This window comes from Pseudonaja textilis, chromosome 5 (assembly GCF_049901715.1).
Source record: "Pseudonaja textilis isolate UNSWEBS1 chromosome 5, rPseTex1.2, whole genome shotgun sequence".
In the NCBI taxonomy this organism is placed as follows: domain Eukaryota; kingdom Metazoa; phylum Chordata; class Lepidosauria; order Squamata; family Elapidae; genus Pseudonaja; species Pseudonaja textilis.
Genome location: NC_141994.1, coordinates 52,635,741 through 52,656,133, shown reverse-complemented (window position 1 = coordinate 52,656,133; position 20,393 = coordinate 52,635,741). Strand labels below are relative to the sequence as shown.

At 37.1% G+C, this 20,393-nt stretch overlaps 1 protein-coding gene across 1 annotated transcript; it reads left to right on the top strand.

Moving 5' to 3' along the window:
- The first annotated feature begins 4,413 nt into the window (after positions 1-4,413).
- RIC8B (RIC8 guanine nucleotide exchange factor B) lies at positions 4,414-19,569 on the top strand. Its single transcript, XM_087934876.1, has 6 exons — positions 4,414-4,592; positions 5,241-5,336; positions 7,002-7,146; positions 9,413-9,557; positions 10,643-10,762; positions 18,410-19,569. Exons 1-6 carry the CDS (start codon positions 4,536-4,538, stop codon positions 18,519-18,521), a joined length of 675 nt encoding a protein of 224 aa, XP_087791002.1. The 5' UTR covers positions 4,414-4,535; the 3' UTR covers positions 18,522-19,569.
- Positions 19,570-20,393: the final 824 nt, after the last annotated feature.

The window sequence follows — 20,393 nt, the reverse complement described above, 5'->3', positions numbered from 1 at the left end:
TTAAGGAATTTTTCTGTAAACTTCTAGCTTTAGACCTGTTAAAGCTAGCCAGATACAAAAATCTTCCAGTTTTTTGAAAGTAGGAAGCTGCAGGATGGTTATACAATTAATGATTCTTTTTATAGTAGATGAGTTTAGTAGATGAGCCCAAATACAATATCATTCCAAGGAGAAGTTGTTCCATTGGGCATGTGCCATGACAGAGGAGGTATATCCCCATTAGATGATCTAGAAGCGACCTGAAGCAAATTTAGTCTGCGGGCAACAGGCAGAAAGTATTGGAGACTAGTAATCTCACAAGCTCTGTGACATGCAGGACTTTAAAAGTAGCAACCTGCATATTGAATTGCATCCAGAAATCTACTGAAAGCAGTGCAGCTCTCATAGCAGTGCCATTATATGGGTGTATCACAGTGTGTCCCAAACTGCACTTGCTGCCACATTCTGGAAAAGTTATATCTTCCAAATGCTTTTCACATAGAGTATATTTTAGTAGTTGAACTGAGAAGTAAAGACATTTATGAGTTGTGAGCAGCAACTCCCATGGGTACAGTTGGTGCACAAAATTAAGTTATGCAAAGTTCCTTTTGACCATAGTTGCCAGGAGCCACAAGGAATCCTAAGTTGGACATTCGCTCTTTCTGGGTAGTGCTACCTCACCCAAGTTAATGACGGAAAGTCTAGATCCAAAGATCAGGTCCTGACCCACAGTCATGTTGTTTTAGGGTTCACTTGGAAGGTTGAGTTAAAACTCATTCTTCCCCATCCAGATTTTCATAGCCTCCAATCACTGGGAAAGAATGTCAGTGGCATCTTTCGGATAAAACTGGTTTCAGATGCCATAATTATGGCATATTTTCTCCAGCTTTTCCCTGAAACCCCCATAAATCAAAAACTTTAAAATAAACTTATAATTAAATTTTATTTTTTGTACATCAGATACTTGATTCATTGTTCTTAAATTGCCACAGTAAAGGCTCTGTTTAAACAGTATTTCAAAATATATACTTTACTGCCACGCTTATTTATTGCTGTTATTATTCTAATGTAAACACCTGGAAGATAACCTAAACTTTTCATTGCATAGCTCTTCATTATTTGGGAGAGCAATTGTGAAAGACAGGATTTATATCGAGGTAAGATTTTAAGAAAAATCCCATAGTACCCAATTTTTTTTAGAATGAAGGTAGTTCAGTGAAACGGTGTACTTGAGTGACATAAAAAAATGTAGACTGTTTGACAAAGACCTCAATATTAATAAGTTACTTGAAAATAAATTCAAATAATGCTTGTCTCACTCTGTACAAATCAATCAATCAGTCACTTCTTAGCTTTTTGGCTAAGATGAAGTGTAATATAGATTTCAGATCATGGAAAAAGGCTCTGCTTAGACCTTGGTGAGCTGTTGAATGTCAGAAAAGTACTCAGGGTCTGATTTTATCCATTCGTTGTCTAATTCCCTCTTGTAAAGTGATTCTTTCCAGTATGCCTGGAAGGTCGTGAATTTAATTTTAAAGAACTGTGAAAGGAGACTTTAAAGTATATTCAGATATTACCTTTTAATGATAATACCTAAGAAACAAAATACTATCATTAGAGAATAAATCTGAAGGAAGGCTCTCTTTTAAATATCTCTTAGGAATATGAATTTAAATTAATTAAAAATGTAGAAAATTCTTATTAATTTAAATTTGTATTTATAGAGACTTTTAAAAAGATTTTCCCTTCATTAATTAAGAATGAGTATAGTAAAAGAGATTATTTGGTTCTGTGCATTCCGTCACACAAAATAGCCAACTACAGACAATTTCAGTGAAGTAAGTTATGGTAAGCCATGTTTGCCCACTCTGAAGATTTTAATCACAGCTTTCGCTAGTGCTGAAGTGTTGTTTGCTTTCACGTTTGCATATCAGGAGGGGGCTGAGAGCCTGAGTAGGTGGATGTCATGTCTCTGTGATTAATGATCTTTAGGAAGCTGAGAGAGAAAATAATATACGCAGCATTTCTACCCCCTGGAGAAGGAATGCAAACACTATTGTGCCGATCTGTGCATAGTCAGTGACTTCCTGGTAGGTGGAGATTTTCATACACTCCTCTGCCACAAATAAAACTGTCAGGTGGAGTGACAAAGTTCAGAAAGCCAGACTCCAGTTATTGAAAAGAATAACTCGAGCACAGTGATCCAGAAAATTAATTTGGTAGGTGTTTGCGAACACCATTGCTTCATAAGAAGGAGCTTTCTGTAGAAATGATCCAAGCTTCTTTTATTTTTCTGAATTAAAATCCTATTGTTCTCGACCAACTCTTGTTTTGCGTCAAGCAGATTATTTTGTGAAAAGCGAAACTCAATCCCGCATTTATTAAGCATTTCAATTTAAATTGGTCCCTGCTTTAAGGGAGTTTAAAAAAAACGCTGGCTGAAGAGAACAATGTACAGTATTGGTAGAAAGATATAACTACTTCATAGTAAAATTCTTGCTTTATGTGAAATAAGGGATCCAAATATACCAGTCTACAACTCTTTAATATTTGAACATAACAATGCTATTGTATTTTAAAGTGAATTAGTTTAGGCTTGGAGAAAAAGTTAATGGGACAAATGCCTTGGGGGGGTGGGGGGTGGAGAATCTATATATATAAAAACGAAAAACCACTCACGCATCATCACAAAATCTCCAAAACCTTAAAGCCTACAAACTTGAAATTTGGCACATATGTTCCTCTTGGCTTCTAGGTGCTCACTAAGAAAGGATTTTTCGAAATGACCATCAGAGCGTTAGTATTTCGTATATTATTATAAACATGTTCTGAGCCTAAGGAGTTCTGCTTCCCCTCCTCACCTAAAAAGAAGTCTGTTCCATTTGCAAAACACAAGCAGAGGAGAGGAGTTTTAGTTTCACTTTTAGTTTCACAGCACCAAGCAGATTTAGTACAGAACAGTTCAGTTAAACCACACTTAGGTTCTTTGCTGTCTCCTTCTTGCTCACACAGCAAATACTGTTTCAGTTTCCAAACAGCCCTGAACTCTCTCACACACTGATAGGACGCTAGCCAGATGAATACCGATGGATGCTGGTAGGCAGAGGCAGAATTTTCCCCCCCTTATTTCCCTCCCAAAAAACTTGCCTGATCACATAGTTTCATAGCAATGCACGGGTACCCTGCTAGTGTGATATAGGATTTCTAATTCTTGTTTGCAGAATTGTGAAACTGCTAACAGCAGTAATTTTCCAGATAGATATGCCATACATAATTTATAGTATACATTACATATATCCGAATAATATACTGTGTAAACATAATGTAAAACAAAAGAAAATTTAAAAATCAAATGGAATATATGATTAAACAGGTTAAAACAAAAACAATAAGAACTGTCATGATTTATAGCTATGGTTGATAAAATCTCACTTAAAATCAGCAATTCCAAAAATGTCTATTAAAATAAAATGGTCTTTGCATCCTGTTAAAAGACCCTAATGTTGGTGTCAAATATACCCCTCTACAGCGTTCTAGAAATGAGCTGCTAGTGTTGAAAATGCCATTGTCTTTATTTTGTCTTACCTTACCTTATAGGATTGGAGAACCTGGAGAAGAGTCCTTAATGAAGGTCTTAGTGTAGGACAGTTTCTCAACCTTGGCAACTCTAAGATAGGTGGACTTCAACTCCCAGAATTCCCCAGCCTACATGTTGGCTGCGGAATTCTAGGAGTTGAAATCTACACAACTTCAAATTGCCAAGTTTGAGTAACACTGGTTTTTAGGATAATATGAGCTTCAAACATTTAAGAGTTTGTAATTTAAATTTGGCCCAGAAGTCTACTAGCAATCAGGACACATAAGAAAGCACAGGCATAATATTTCATCAGTCAGCTTTTGAACTAGATTCCAAGGCAACTCCATATATAGTGCATTTCAATAATCTAAGTGGAAAGTTACCAGAATACTTTGCTGAGTGGTGTGGCGGATTGGACTCCAGGTTTACTTATATGCTACAGAGAATATAAAACTGATGACATGATCAAGCAGCTGCCTTTTCCATGACCATCTTTCAATCTGAATCATGGGTGAAGACGCAAGCTAGCAGAAGCAAGAATTTGCACGCTGCTTCTAGGCAGCATTGTGACATGTGGGTAAGCTTTTGATTGTATGCTCCTGTAGTCTTCCCTAAAGGTGGCAGAATTCATAGCTTCTGGATTTTGATTCCATATTGCATCCTGAAAATGCAGTACAACAGTTTAGTGAATTACTGAAAATATCAATTAGAAAAGTTTATAAAACAGTAACTTGTGGTATTGAGGTCCATTAGTTGTTGTGTAAAAGTATAACAACATTATAATCCATGCTGTTAACATCCATGTTTCAAGGGCTTCATTCCCATATTATGCACAGAAGCGTTTTAAGGGAGTGACTTTTAAATTTCTTTCAGCAATGCGATCAACCTGTTAAGCAATGTTCCAGTCTCTTGCTTGGATGTCCTCATCAGTCCCTCAACTCAAGAAGAGGCAAAGGAAACTGGTGTGAAATACAATGGCATGAATATGGATGCTATTCAGGTGCTTTTGAAGTTTATGGAGAAGAGAATTGACAAGGTAAGAACATTTGAATTTGGAAGCCTTGTTCCATTGCTTGCAGCATAATGCTGCTTGGACTTTAATTGTGCAGCATTATAGACTGCTTCTTAAACAAACCCCCAAGTTTTAGGTGTTTGAAAACAAATCAAGGTTGTAACATGGCCATGAAAAATACAAGATCATGGAACAAATTGAATATTCATCTGAATACCCAAACACCTAAAAGTATGACTCAGTGTTTCATGTGGAAAATAAATAGCTCCACTGGTTTGTTCAGATTTTTGGGGAAGTGTAAAACATAAAATAATCTCCTTCTTATTTATTTTCAGTAAAAAGTATTGATTAACACATTACTTAATACCCTGCTCAGAAATGCAATATAGGCTAATTTATGCATTGCAATCAGGGGAATGTTATGGATGTTCCTGTATCTGGAAAAATATCACAAACTTATATTGGGGGACCTTGTTTAGTCATAGCTGCTTGTGTGTATCCTGTGAGCTTCCAGAAAGAGATTTTAAATATTTTTTAAAATATGATTTTACATTTAAAAATGTTTTACTGTATGGAAAAACTACCATGGAAAAGGTAGTTTTAAGAATTGTGTGTGCCATAACATTTGTGTTGTGTTGTTGGAAAAACGTTGCTAAATTCTTTGTTCTTCAGGGGAGCAGCTATAGGGAAGGCCTCACTCCAGTGCTCAGTTTACTAACAAGATGCTGCCGGTCCCATCGGAACATTAGGAAGTTTATTAAAGCTCAGGTGAGACATGGGTATATCCAAAGACTAAAATGCAATGGAAACTCTTCTACTGAATATGCATAAATATTAGTTTCTATTAATTAAAGAATCTTATCTTTGTTTAGTATTTTTTTTGCACTGGATGTGTAGGGCATCATAAAGCTGAATAAGGAATAAATAAATGAATAAAATTGTGCAACATGTATGTTTTCTTAAAAGTAAATATGAACTTTGTTCAGTGGAACTTGTTTACAACTTAGGCAGCCTAAAACAACTCTTTAGGAGAAATGAAAAATGATATACAGGTAGTCCTCATTTAACAACGCTAAATGGGATTGGAAATGTTTAAAAAAAAACTGTGAGCATGCCGCTTAGCAATGGCAGGCCCAGTTTTCGATGTTAAGCGAGGACTTCATGCTATGATGGCTGTAAGTAAAAGATACATTCCTAACTACCACTCATTCAGCACCATAATGTGAAGTGCCAGAGAAATCAGGAGATCCAGGCAGGTCAACTGGTTATAAAGATTTATTGCAAGCTTAAGCTCTCTGCAAGAATCTGAACTACTAACAGTCAAAACAATTTGGTGTAAATAAGAGTCAAAGGAATTCAAGGTGAGCTGGACTTACATCTGTTGTGAGTGCAAAAAGATTCATGACTGATGATGCATTTGACCCCTCCCTCAGGCTCAGCCTGGTCATCTGCTACACATAGTAAGTTTGAATGTTTACCAAATGAGTGGTTATTCAATGAGGACAACCTGTGCACTCACAAGAGTATGAAAGCAACAGTGCTAAAATGGCTGAATCATTAAAATAGCCTATTTTTATTAAGATTGTGATGTTCACCCCCAGATGTTTTCATTTAAGGCTGCAGAATGGTACAGTGTTAGACCACTCAGAGGAAGGAAGGATTACATTATCCCAAATCCACAACAAAACCCCTTTTGTTGTTTCTTCTAGACATCTAAGTTGTGATTGCTTGGAAAAATCAATAAAAGGTGCTTATGTTTTAGAATGAAATGGGATGTAAATGTAACATTTATAAAAAGCAACAAGCATACTTAAATAGGATGGTGGCATGTGACGTGGTTCCAAAAATGGAGAGTCATATTCTTTTTTTAGAACAGAATATTTCATGACCTTCTTTTCTCTCACCCCATTAAGGATAAGCCCCTCATAGCAATTTTCATATCATTAAGATATAGGAGTGATGCATCAAATCCTAAATCTATAGAAAATGTTCTAACTTTGAAAAGTTTTTTTTTTGGGGGGGGTGAATCCTAAAATCAATCTTTAATGATAATATAACCTGAAGTTTCTAATTCAAAACTTACATTGGATCATTGGGAGAAGGAATAAAGCTGAGAATTATTGGTGTATTACTGTACTATTAGTTGCATTGCTTTGTTTTCCATTATCTTTTGAAATGATTGGATATAACATTTACAAAAGCAGCCAATCACCACTAGCTTCTCAGACCTGGCTACCAGCCAATTGGATGCAGCGACCAGAGGGAGATGGGCAAAAGGGTGCAGTTTAGTCCTCCCACTTTCCTTTGCGCTCATGCAAATTGTTTAGGTAGCCAGAAAAAAAAAGTGAAATTATTTTGAGGAATTCAAGGGAATAAGTGTGACAACACCTTGCATTGGGATTAATTCCTCCTCTTATCTTTCTCTGTCTTTAGGTGCTGCCTCCTTTGAGAGATGTTTCAAATCGTCCTGAAGTGGGCACAACACTGAGAAACAAATTAGTGCGTCTTATGACTCATGTTGATCTGGGAGTGAAGCAAATTGCTGCAGAATTCCTTTTTGTTCTTTGTAAAGAGAGAGGTACAGAGGTTTTTACTAGAGCATAAGGGTGCTAATAGCATATGTGCAAAAACAGAGAGTCCTCAGTTAATGACCATAATTGGAACTGGAAACTCTGTCACTAAGCAATGCAAGTACAAAAAAAAATCACATGACCATTCCGACTTACAATAGCAGTTCTAGTTGCAACAATTACACCTAACTCCTAACTCTAACTCGTTTCATTTGCTTGTTGGAGGCTGGTGGTGAAGATCGCGAATAGAATAGAATAGAATAGAATAGAATAGAATAGAATAGAATAGAATAGAATAGAATACTTCATTGGCCACATGTGATTGGACACACAAGGAATTTGTCTTGGTGTAAATACTTTCAGTATACATAAAGAAAAGATACGTTTGTCAAGAATCAAGAATCACAACACACAACACCCAATGATAGTCATAGGGTACAATCAACAAATCATACTAGGAAACAGTCAAGTGGGAGGGGATGGGTGAGAAGGAGTGGTGAGAAGATTAACAGTAATAGTAGTGTACACTTTGTAAATAGTTGAACAGTGTTGAGGGAAATATTTGTTTAGCAGAGTGATGGCTTTCGGGAAAAAATTGTTCTTGTGTCTAGTTGTTCTGGTGTGCAGTGCTCTATAGCGTCGTTTTGAGGGAAGGAGTTGAAACAGTTTATGTCCGGGATGTGAGGGGTCTGTAAATATTTTCACAGCCCTCTTTTTGACTTGTGGTCTTTGATTGAAGGCAGGTTGGTAGTAACTGTTTTTTCTGCAGTCCTAATTATCCTCTGAAGTCTATGTCTGTCCTGTTGGGTTGCAGAACCAAACCAGACAGTTATAGAGGTGCAGATGATAGACTCAGTAATTCCTCTGTAGAACTGTATCAGCAACTCCTTGGGCAGTTGGCGCAGAAAGAACATTCTTTGTTGTGCTTTTTTGTTGACTTTTTGATGTTAGGTGTCCATTTTAGGTCATGTGATATAATAGAACCTAGAAATTTGAAGGTCTCTACTGTTGATACTGTGTTGTCTAGTATTGTAAGGTAGTATAGGAGGTGGTGGTATAGGAGGGGTTCTTCTAAAGTCTACCACAATTTCTACGGTTTTGAGTGTGTTCAGTTCCAGATTGTTCCAGTTACACCACGAGGCAAGTTGTATAACCTCCTGTCTGTATACAGATTCATCGTTGTCTCGAATGAGACCAATCACTGTTGTTTCATCAGCAAACTTCAGTATTTTAACAAATGGATCGTCTGAGAAGCTGTCATTGGTATATAGGGAGAAGAGGAGATAGCACACAGCCTTGCGGGGGCCCTGTGCTGATTGTACAGGTATCGGATGTGATTCCGCCTAGTTTCACCTGATGCTTCCTGTCTGTTAGGAAGCTTATGATCCACTTACAAGTGTGTTCATATACCGCTAGTTGGTTTAATTTACTTTGAAGAATGTCTGGAATGATGGTATTGAATGCTGAACTGAAGTCTACAAAGAGGACCCTTGCGTAGGTATTTGGAGATTCCAGGTGTTGTAGTATGTAATGCAGAGCCGTGTTAACAGCATCATCTGTCGATCTATTTGCTCAGTATGCAAACTGCATGGGATCTAACAGCTGGTAATCACTTACTGAACTGGCTATTTGTTGCCAAATATTTTTTTTTTAATTAAATCTAGAAGTACTGGAAGGTGTGACAGTCAACAGCAATTTATAAAATACAAAGAGGCATTTTACTTTTTATAGCAACTAGTCTATTATTTCTCTCTATAGAAATATCTTAGGCCAGATTAAACTGAAGACAAATAGAAGTTATTAAATTTAGGCTTAGCCTTTTCTCAACCATAAAGTCTTTAAAGTCTTTAACTAGTGAATACAGGGTATAAAGTCGCGTGCAGAGGCCTTCCTTTTAAACTGACCTGTTAGAATCCCAATCTAAAATATGAATATAGCTTTCAATAAGTGTATGCGTTCTGCTTTATTAAGTTTGTCTCCTGTTGTTTGGAAAGTCCTCCTCTCACTTAACCAAACATAAGTTGAAGAACTCTTCAGATTTGCCACTCAGTTATTTTGGTTGAAGTGACCCCACACTGTTATGTGTGTGTGTATATATGTATGCCTGTATGTATATAAGTATGTATGTATGTATGTGTCTCAATTGGATTTAATGCCCAAAGAGGAATTTTCTTAAATTCCAATCCCAAAATGAAAAGGAAAAATATTAATCCTATTCTGTCTTCAAGCCACAGTTTGATCCTTTCCAACAAATTGCTTCCTGTTGCTTTGCAGTTGACAGCTTGTTGAAGTACACTGGGTATGGCAATGCAGCAGGCCTGCTGGCAGCCAGGGGCCTCTTAGCTGGAGGAAGAGGAGAAACCTGGTACTCAGATGATGAAGATACAGACACGGAGGAATATAAATCTGCAAAGCCAAAGTACGGCATGGCTTGAATTCTACCTTCCTTCCCTTCACCTAGGAGGATGTTTGTCAAACTTGGTAACTTTAGGATGTGTGAACTGAAGATGGTGCAATGACAGTAAACTAAACTAAATTAAACCAAACCAAACCACACCAAAATTTCCCAGTCAGTATATCTTAAAAGTTTGAAAAACATTGACCTATACAATTTCTCCCCATCCCCTTGCCGGCGTTTATCAGATAACTGGCCCCTGACTTGGTCTCCTTATACAGGTAGTTTAAAAAAAGACTAGGGGTGACATGACAGCAGCGTCCTAATATCTAAGGGGCTACCACAAAGAAGAAGGGGTCAACCCATTCCAACCTAGGGATGGAAACTAATCAAGGAGAGAAGCAATCTAGAATTAAGGAGAAATTTCCTAACACTGAGGACAATTAATCAGTGGAACGAGTTGTGGGTGCTCCAACACTGGAGGTTTTGAAAAAGAGATGGGACAACCATTTGTCTGAAATGGTGTAAGGTTTCCTGCTTGAGCAGCGGGGTTGGACCTCCAAGATCCCTTCCAACTCAGTTATTCTAGTAACAGCAATAATTGGTACTGGAATTTTTGTTCTAAGCAATGTGCTCATAAAGTACAATGTCACATCACCACATTGTTCGACAACAGCAATCCTGACAGTTCCCATTGCCATTATTAGTCAAATCCTACCAATCGTTAGGTGTGGATCCACCCCAGCCTCCTCTGCATTTGTTCACCTGACTGGGGACCAGCAACAGCTAGAAATTTGAGGGCCAATCAAAAATCCATTTATCACCTTCATAATTTTGAGCAATCACTGAACAGAATGGATGTTAAGCAAGGTCTACTTATATAAGTAATGGGTTGTAACTAACTTTGAGCAGAATCAGCTTGAGATGTAAAGGCTGAGAGAAGCCGCAACACTGGTGCTTTCCAGTTCTGGAAGATAGTTGAGGGCTGTATTTTTGTGATAAGTTGAGATTTCCAGTTTTAGTTTAAAACTTGTGGAATGGTGTTCTTGAAAAGTCTTCTTGAAGGTTTTTTTTTAACTTGTTCTTTTCTCTTTTCCCACTTCCCAAAGCATTAACTTAATTACAGGTCATTTAGAAGAGCCAATGCCTAACCCAATGGATGAAATGACTGAGGAACAAAAGGAATATGAAGCGATGAAACTGGTCAATATGTTTGATAAGCTTTCTAGGTATTGTATCTCTTTCCATGTTCACATCTTTATCCTTTATCCTTTTCATATCTTTACCATTTCATCATCATTAAGAATTTCACTATGTGTTAGTTATATGTTTGCATCAATGCAGCTCTTAAAAGATATCCAGTACTTCACTGGCCAAGGACCATTTTGCTATAATTTTTGGCAGATATGCAAAATCTGATCATTGGCGATGATTAAATAAATATAAATATATATATATATATAGTAAGTACATTAAGAGTTTTACAAGTTGTGGTCATGTGTACCTATCCCACAAAATAAAATTCAGTGGCAAGAAAAGTAAGGTTTTACACTTAGGCAAGAAAAATCAAATATACAGGTATAGAATAGAACAGGGGTCATCAATTTTTTGGACCTCAGGGAGCACCGAACTCATAATTTTAAATCCTGCAGACCACTAATATGAATTTTGACTGACAGTGGCTTGCTGATGTTGGTGGCAAAGTTGGTCCCATATTCCAGACCTGCAGGACTACAGGACTGGCTCTTTGGTCATCCCGGAGCAGCTGCTCCTCCACCTGGGTGCACCGGCCTGCCATGGACTGGAGGAGCTGCTCTGGGATGACCAAAGGGCCAGTCCTGCAGCTCTGGAATATGGGACCGATTTTCCCACCAATGTCAGCAAGCCACCCCGGTGCGGATTTCCCTCCCCCACCATTGGTCTTGTCTTCCAGATCCAGCACATGTGGCTCTATTCAAGATAAGGTTTATGCTTGGCTGAAGGGTGGGGACCAGCGGGTGGGCAGGCCATGCGGGAGGCACAGCCTTCTGTTTCCGCACAGGCTGGATTAATTACTTTGGGGGGGACATTTCTCTGCAGACCACCAATATTTTCTTGGGGACCACTGGTAGTCCGGTTGGTGACCACTGCAATAGATGACATCTAGCTCAACAGCAGAATCTAGGAATCCCAGCACATAGCCAAATAAGTATGATCCAGCAGTGTGCTGCCACTGCCAAAAAAGCCAATACAGTCCTAGGCTGCATCAACAGAGGAATAGTATCACGTTCACGTGAAATCTTAGTACCTTTATACACTCTCTTAGTAAGACCACACTTGAAATATACTGCATCCAGTTGTGGTCACCACAATATAAAAAAGATGTTGGGACTCTAGAAAGAGTGCCGAGAAGAGCAATAAAAATTATTAGGGTCAAGAGGCTAAAACGCGATGGATGGTTGTAGGAACTGGATATGTGTAATCTAATAAAGAAAAAGGACTAGGGGTGATATGATAGCAATTTTCCAATGTTTGAGAGACTGTCACAAAGAAGAGGGGGGGCAACCTATTCTACAAAGCGAGGGCAAGACAAATAATGGATAAAAGCTTAACCAAGGGAGATGCAACCTAGAACTAAGGAAAAATATTCTGACAGAGCAATTAATCAGTGGAATTGCTTGCCCCCAGAAATTATGGGTGTTACATCACTGGAGGATTTTTAAGAAGAGATTGGATAGCCATTTGTCCAAAATAGTATAGGATATTCACCACAGATATTTGCCACTGTTGCAGTGGTATAGAATCTCCTGCTTGAGCCAGGTGTTGGACAAGAAGACCATCAAGATCCCTTCCAACTCTTACTATTTTGTATTCTGTATAAAAAGACGTTCTCTTTTTACTGCACACTCTGGACACTTTTACTGCACACTTTGCCAAAAAATAACTATATAGCTATTCCTGAAAGGATTCCTTTTCTGCTTGAAAGTGGGACCATCGTGGAATGGCTATTCATTGCTGTTTTAGAGCATCTAATTCCTTTTGAATGGAAGGGGTAATATTTACAAGTAAAACGGATTACCTTTTGTGACATGCAAACAAGTATCAAATTATATTAGGGGATGGAGTAAGTATTCCTTAAAAAGTTAGAGTCGTTTCTAAAATGTGAGTCACATTGATCTGTAAGGAGAGAGTATTGCAAATGTTTCCTAATAAAAACACTATGATTGCTTCCAGATTATTAATCCTGTTAAGATGTTTGGTTGGTACTGCTATATTTCATAGATCCGGAAATGATTTAGTTCTGGTTTTGCGTAGATGGGCAACATTTAGTTCCTAACTACTCTGCACAATACAAGATTTAAATTGATCAGAAATGGAATAAGTTAGCTGAAACTCATTCTACTTTTAGTTATTTCATGTTTGAGGATGGGATAGCCAAATCAGGTTAACCCAAAGAAACATGTTATTTATGCATAGTGCAGCTAAGAGTCTCACTCTTTCCAAGCTCCAAATCCAGACAGTTCAGTCCTTTTCTGCTACGCTCTTTAGAATCACATTTCTTTCTCATTCTTTTATGCATGTTCTGTCTTTCAGGCAGTCCCTTCCCTGCAGTGCTGAAGATTTGAATTTAGTTCCATTCTCTGTTTTTGTGGTGCTATTTGTTTGGTCAGCAATTTAACATTATCCAAGATCATATGTGTATTGCCACTAGAGAATATAAATTTATAGCATGCAACTTTTATCTATCCTTTATTTTTATTTTTTTGTTTTTGCTATGTCTTTCTCATACTTAGTTTTGCTTAATTAAACAACAGCTAATGCACCCCCAATGTATAATTCACATCACTAGTCATTAGTTCTAAAATTATTTTCAAGACTATATAGAGGCTGGTAGAAGAGGAGAAACCAGTTTTAAAATAAAGATGAGAAAATAAGCCCATTTCAACTTGTAAGAGAAAGATGGGACAATGTTAGAATTCAAATTTTAGCTTAATTAGGAGCTGGATTGGATTATTCTTTTTAAATAATTCTACCTCCCATTTTATTAATACAAATAATAATTGGGCCAATAGATTTGGAATTTCCAGAACATGTCATTGGCAACTTTACAAACTAATTGTCATAGAACTCACAAAACATTTAAGAGAAAGCAAACTGGATACAAAGATCTTCATATTCTTCTAATTTTTGTAATGTTTCAGGTTATTTTTATATTTTTCCTAGACTGAGGTCCCAGTTCTAACAAAGCATTGGATTGCAAATCTGGGAAAGTTCTCAAAATGGCTGCACCAAAGCTTTACCACAATACTTCTGTGTGTTGTTACAATCAAGGCACTATTCCAAATGATGCATGCATTTATTTTTTCATTTTCTAAGAATATCTCTTATGCTCATGTAGGGTCCAAAGACATCCTTGGAAATAAAAGGTAATTCTAGAAGCTGGCTGTGTTTTGCAGCCTGGTAACAACTCATTTGTTTATCTTAAGATAAGTCAGAATCAGGTGGGGCAATGATCCTTGTGGGCATCAAAAAAGTATCTTTGGGTATGCTGGAACACACTGGAGACCTAGGCATTGAGCTGGGTGACTGGTTCTTCTGACTTTTTTTGGCAGAATTAATCATTTTAGATGAGCCATGCTGCTGCTATAAAGTGTTAAAAAGAAACACAGCCTCAGATGACAATTGGGTTTAAAAACCAAACATTCCAGAGTATACCACTATGAATATGAATATTTCTAAATATTTTGTTCCACATTTCTACTCTTCTCTTAGCAAGATTTCATTCATGTGTTGTGTGATTTGGACATTTCAACAAAATTCAGGAGAGATCTCATTGTACTTCAAGACAAACCACAAAAGTTAAAAAATGATGTCTTTGATACCGTTTTCTGATTATAAGTGTTTTCTGATTATAAGTGTAATAGGAATCAGCTGAATCTTAATTTCAAACCAGTTGCCAGCTAGTATACCATGAATTTTGTGACGTGCATGCAGCTCTTTGTCTGCTTTGTGTGTTTGGAAGTTTTCAGTGTTAATTAAAATGCTTTATAAATATTTTCTTGCTATTATAAGCTGGTGGCACAGCTATGAATTCATTGAGTAATTGTGATGCCACGGAGCTTTTTCCAAGCCAACCTTGTATTAATAGTAGGAATCCTTTTGCTGATGAAACAGTCCCCAATTATCATAGTTTGGGTTTTGTTGTACATTGACAAGAAATCAGTAAAACAAGGACGCAACCCAAACCAGCCTAAGTAGCAGCCTCGCTCATTAAAATGCAGAATTAATCACAGTAGTGGCTGTAAAAAACTGTGCCTCTGTTAGGTTTTCTCTCCTTTTCTAATTGTGGAACAAAATAGTGTATATAAAAGGGTCAGCACTATTATGCAGCACTCAATTATAAAGGGCTGAATGGATTCCCCAATACACTATTTTATTAAAGGAACAGGCCAATGTTTGCAATACGTTTGCTTTATTACAGACAACTATCATTAGTTCCATGTATTAATACTGGCTGTTGTGCACAGAGCAGGCAGGAAAGACCCTTGAAAATGAGGCAGTGGTTTGGGAGTTGACCAACTAATGGCAAGCAGAAAGCAGAAGCAAGCATTCTATAGATAAATCTGAAGAGTTAGTGAAAGATTTGGAGGTGAGGAAGAAGAATGTGTTTTTATTAAATGCTCCATTTTGTCATGTTTGCCAACAAATAGTACCGAATATGTCCTTTTTTATTTGAAAGAAAAAACCATCTTGGAAGTTATCCAGTCCTAATTACTCACGTACATCCAAGAGTATATTTATATACATGTGCGTCCACTTGGACTACAATTCCGGAAAGTGTTGCTTATTGCAAGTTAAGAAGAAGAATGTTTAGGGGAGGGGTGTCAAACTCGCGGCGTCATGTGAGGTATGGTGACTTTTCCCCCCTTTGCTAAAATGGGGGTGGGCGTGGCTAGTGCATGACAGATCCGGTCTGCGGGCTGTGAATTTGACACTCCTGGTTTAGGGTGATCCTTTTTTATTGAAGGTAGTCCTCAACTTACAACAGTTTGTTTAGTGACTGTTCAAATTTACAACGGCACCTGTGTGACTGTTTTTCACACTTATGATTGTTGCAGCCTCCCCGCAGTCATCTGATCAACATTCAGAGACTTGGCAACTGGTTCATCTTTATGACGGTTGCAATGTGCCAGGATCCCCCTTTGCCACCTTTTTGACAAGCAAAGCCAATAGGGAAGACAGATTCACTTAACAGTCATATTACTAACTCAACAGCTGCAGTGATTCCCTCAAGAAATGGGGCAAGAAAAGTTGTAAAGTGTCTTGCTTAACCACAGAAATTTTGAGCTCAATTGTAGTCAAAAGTAGAGGAGTACATGTATTCCTCTGTAGGTGGCTAGAAGAAGCATTGAGACTTTGTACTAAATATTTAGACATCAGCAACTAGGCATTAGGGTACAAACAAGGATATGAAGTATTTAACACATACGTTAAATCACTGTATTGTACGTTTTCTCTACTAACCCCTAGTTATATTAGCAGAAGAGCTGGAGCAATTTTACTGAAGTTAGGGTTAACCAGGGGTGGGATTCTACCAGTTCGCACCTATTCCCTAGAACCGGTTGTTAACATTCTAAGCAGTTTGGAGAACCAGTTGTTAGAAGAAATTACTGGCCTAATCCTGTAAGAAAGGCAGGAAGGAAACATTCTGGTGTTGCTTACAGAAACTGCCTCTCCGTTAACCCTTATTACATTCTTGGCAGGACTAGACTTCCTGTCTCTGGAGTTTTTTTCTCCTTCTTTGCTGGTACTTTGCTTGTGTGAAGTGACCATTCAAAGTTACAACGGCACTGAAAAAAGTGACTTATGACCATTTTTCACACTTACGACTGTTGCAGCATCCCCACAGTCATGAGAGGCCAGACGAGGAGATGTGTGCCTCAATGTGAGTGATATTGAGTTGGCCACGGCCAGCCAGTCACATGACCACCAAGCCACGCCCACCACCTAAGCCATGCCCACAGAACCGGTTGTTAAAAATTTGAATCCCACCCCTGGGGTTAACCATTGTAATCTCAAAGCTGCCGCTTTAACAGTTTTCATTTACTGCATTCCTATAACCTCTACTTCTGACTTAAGCTCCAATCAGTCTAATTAACATGCTCTGCGGCGATTGTATTCTAGGGAATAGAGATCCCAATTTTTTTCCAGCCAACATGCTACTTGAGAATTCTTAACAGCCATAGCCCCAACCCATCTGAATGTGCTAGGTTGGATTGAATGGCCGTGGGGGGTTGGGGGGGGTGCACATCCCCTGATTCCAGATCTATTTCTGATGAATTAGGGGAATGTCAGTGAGGGTTGTGCACAGAGATAGTTCTCTGCTCTTAGGTTCTAATGCCCAGGTGAGCTTTCTAAAGATAAGGACGATAGGAAGGATGGTACACTGTGATGTCCTTTTGTTTGTCGATTTATAGCATCTGTGAAAATATGGAGATATTTTTTTTCCAGAAGATTGCCATAATCCACAAATATTAAATATAAGATTATGAAGAGCTTAAATAAATCTGTTCTAATACTGTTTGATTGGCTTAATCAATAATTAATCATCTTGATAGGAGGCTGTAGCTTGTGGAGTAGATATAATTGGATTAACGGTGAAAGGCCCCGGGTGCTTTTGAAGAGATTAAAATGGCTGTCAATCGTATAATTAAACAGCTGCAAACAAAAGCAACATTTTTTTTTAAAGGGAATGGGAGACAGAGAAGAAAATCTGGCTGCATCTAAATAAATGCTCTAGTACTTAAGCTCCACTAGAAACAGGTTTGATAGGACAAATCTCTTTTCTTGATTGATTTCTCATTCAGTGAAATTCATATGTATACAGTTGTGATTTTGAACTGGGAGAATTGACTATACTCTGGCAGGTAGGACTTTAGCATATTAGCGGAGATTAGGAATAAGGAAAGGCTGCCTTTTATTTACTTGTTTTTTTAAAATTTAATCAACAGTAAATCTGTTCTTGGTCCTTATTCCATTGTAATTGATTTCTCTTTTCCAGATAGATCTTAATTGACTTAGTGCACAAGTGTTGTCTGAATGGAGCCTTTATTGATATTATTCCCTGCTTCCCCCAATTAGCCAGCACCCATTTTTTGGATAGCGTTATTTATCTTCATATATTTGAGGTCTAAACTCCTTCAAAACTTTAAACTGCCTTTTGGGCATTATTCCCCTCCCCTGTTTATTGATAGCATCTAGTGGCTCTGAAGATTTTGGTTTTTCTCCATTTGTCTGTCTCATTTTTTAAATTATTATTTATAATCCATTGAATTGCTGCAGTGAGCTAGAAGAAGCAAGTAGTAATTCCACACTGCACATTTGGTACTACAGGTAGTCCTCGACTTACAACAGTTCACTTAGTGACTGTTCAAAGTTACAATGGCACTGAAATAAGTGACTTATGACCATTTTTCACACCGACCGTTGCAACATCCTCCTGGTCACATGGTTAAAATTGAGATGCTTTGCTACTGGTTCTTATTTATGGCCATTGCTGTGTCTCAAGGTCATATGATCACTTTTTGCGACCTTCTGACAACCAAAGTTCATGGGGAAGCCAGATTCACTTAACAACCGGGTTACTAATTTAACAACTGCAGTGATTCACTTAACAACTGTGGCAAAAAAGGTCGTAAAATGGGGCAAAACTCATTTAGCAACATAAATCTTGGGCTCAACTGGTCGTACAAATACAGGTATTTGTATGTTTGCATATGTGAATAGACTAATCTGTATTTGTATGTATGCATATGTGAATAGACTAATCATGATATTTGCTATTTTTAACTATACAACAAGACAAAATCTGAACCTTTTTCTTTTCACTTACATAGGGATAAAGTTATAACACCCATGGGGGTACGACCAGATGGCACCATGACGCCTTTGGAAGAAATAGTCTGTCAGCATCAAGCCAATGAGCATGACACTTCAGATTCTGACTAAGCTATCAGCTATTTCACATTCTTTCACTCATTTTCCTTTACGCGTGGCATTGTTCAATATCTGAATGTTGAAGCACTGTTGCAACCGTTTTATAAATAGAAATGTTTAAATTATAAATTCTGTGGTGTACTTATTAGCATTTCTAAGATACCCGTTTATATAGCAACAATAACATTAACGTCAAGGTAACTGTGTTTAATATAAGATGAAAAATGTGGTGTAGAATTGAAAAGATTACAATGTTGTTCTTTAGCTTTGAAATCAACCCTATTAAGAGTAATTCATGAAATAGAAAAGTAGAAGGTGTTTTAAAACCCTTCGAGCACAGCTTCTGTTTAAAAAAACAAATCAGTGTTTTTCACGTAATTATAATGGGTTTGTACTGCTTTTTATGTTTTAAAGGTACTCTTATTTCCTTGTTTTGAGGACTGAAATAGAATATCAAGATTTTAAAATTATGTGAAATCTTTAAAATGATGATTAAACTATCACTTTAAAGAAACAGCTATCTATCAGATGCCTTTCATTTATTATTGGTTGTTTTCTTATTTCCTCTATTATTTTGCCCTTTATTTCCATAGCTGAGGTATGCTGAGTTTTGATGAATCAATGTCTTTTTACCATTATATTATATGAATAGATTCAGTGTTTTTATACAGTTAAAGCTGCAGGTTCACACAAATCATTATTTTGTCCTCAGATCCAGTTCGGAAAATAGTTTTGTCCCCTATGTTTTGCAGGGCAGCTGCTGAAATGGCTAATTCATAAATTCAGTATGAACCTGTCCTACACCAATCCTCAACCCTGTCACTAGTTATGGGCTTGTTAATAATGGTTAGCTACTCTTCAGAAAGTTATACAAAGCTTAAAACTAGGCAAATACTGTATTAAAAATTCCTTTTGAAAAAAAAATAGGTACAATACAATTTTATAATATGAGGAAACAAGCAATTTGTCTCAAACTGTGTTAATGTCAGAACAATTTAGCTCTGTAACAAATATGAAAATATATTGCAATCTCTCAATAAAACTTTATATGCAATGTAAACATATGATTCTACTGTCTTGTTCCCATTTCCTCAAATAGTATCTCATTAGGGAATGATCATTTTTTACCACATTATATTTAACCAGGTAGAATGTTTGAGTGATTTGTACCCTCTCCTTCTCCATTTTTAATGTAGGCTAAGTATTGTTGCTATCTCTCAGGGAGAATTTTGTAAAATTCCTCCAGTAATACAGTGACTCTCTAATAATATGATGATCCTTCCTATGATTTGATCAGTAATCACAATTTTTCATAAAGACAACTATGTTCAGGATGTCTGTTCCAGGAATACAAATCCATCAACCAAATGTCAAGGTACATGTACTATTTCTGATCTAGTTTTCTCTTTCCAATTTCAAGAACTCCAAATGCAGAAGTTCATTCAAACAAAGAATGCCCTGTTCATTATATTTCTAATTTGGCCAAAGTTAGGAACAAAGAGCTATAGGACTCTGTTTTACTACCACGACAGCTTTAAGACATATGGACTTCAATTCCCAGAATCTTTATTGGCAAGAATAATAAAATATAATTTCTCCATTGAGAGGCTGAAATTAGAATTTTAAGATCAATTTTAATTTTGAAATTCTTTTATTCCTTTTCATTATTTTTATCCAGGTATTGTTTAGCTAAAGACAATTCATGCAGCTTGCCAAGAATTGTTTATAGTATTTAATTATGGTGGCATTATTTTTTTTATTATTAGCATGATGTATACAATTGAAGCGGGTCCCTTTATCAAAGTAAAATAGTATATCAATCCATCATTTGCTTAATTATTATTAATTATAATCAACAAGATTTTGGTTTTTGGATTCTAGAAT

Bases quoted from the DNA above. Each gene is read 5' to 3' on its own strand.
- RIC8B (XM_087934876.1), top strand. From the start codon at position 4,536: ATGAATATGGATGCTATTCAGGTGCTTTTGAAGTTTATGGAGAAGAGA. The intron at 4,593-5,240 runs GTAAGAACATTT...TTTGTTCTTCAG, and splicing joins TGGAGAAGAGAATTGACAAG to GGGAGCAGCTATAGGGAAGG. The intron at 7,147-9,412 runs GTACAGAGGTTT...GTTGCTTTGCAG, and splicing joins TGTTCTTTGTAAAGAGAGAG to TTGACAGCTTGTTGAAGTAC.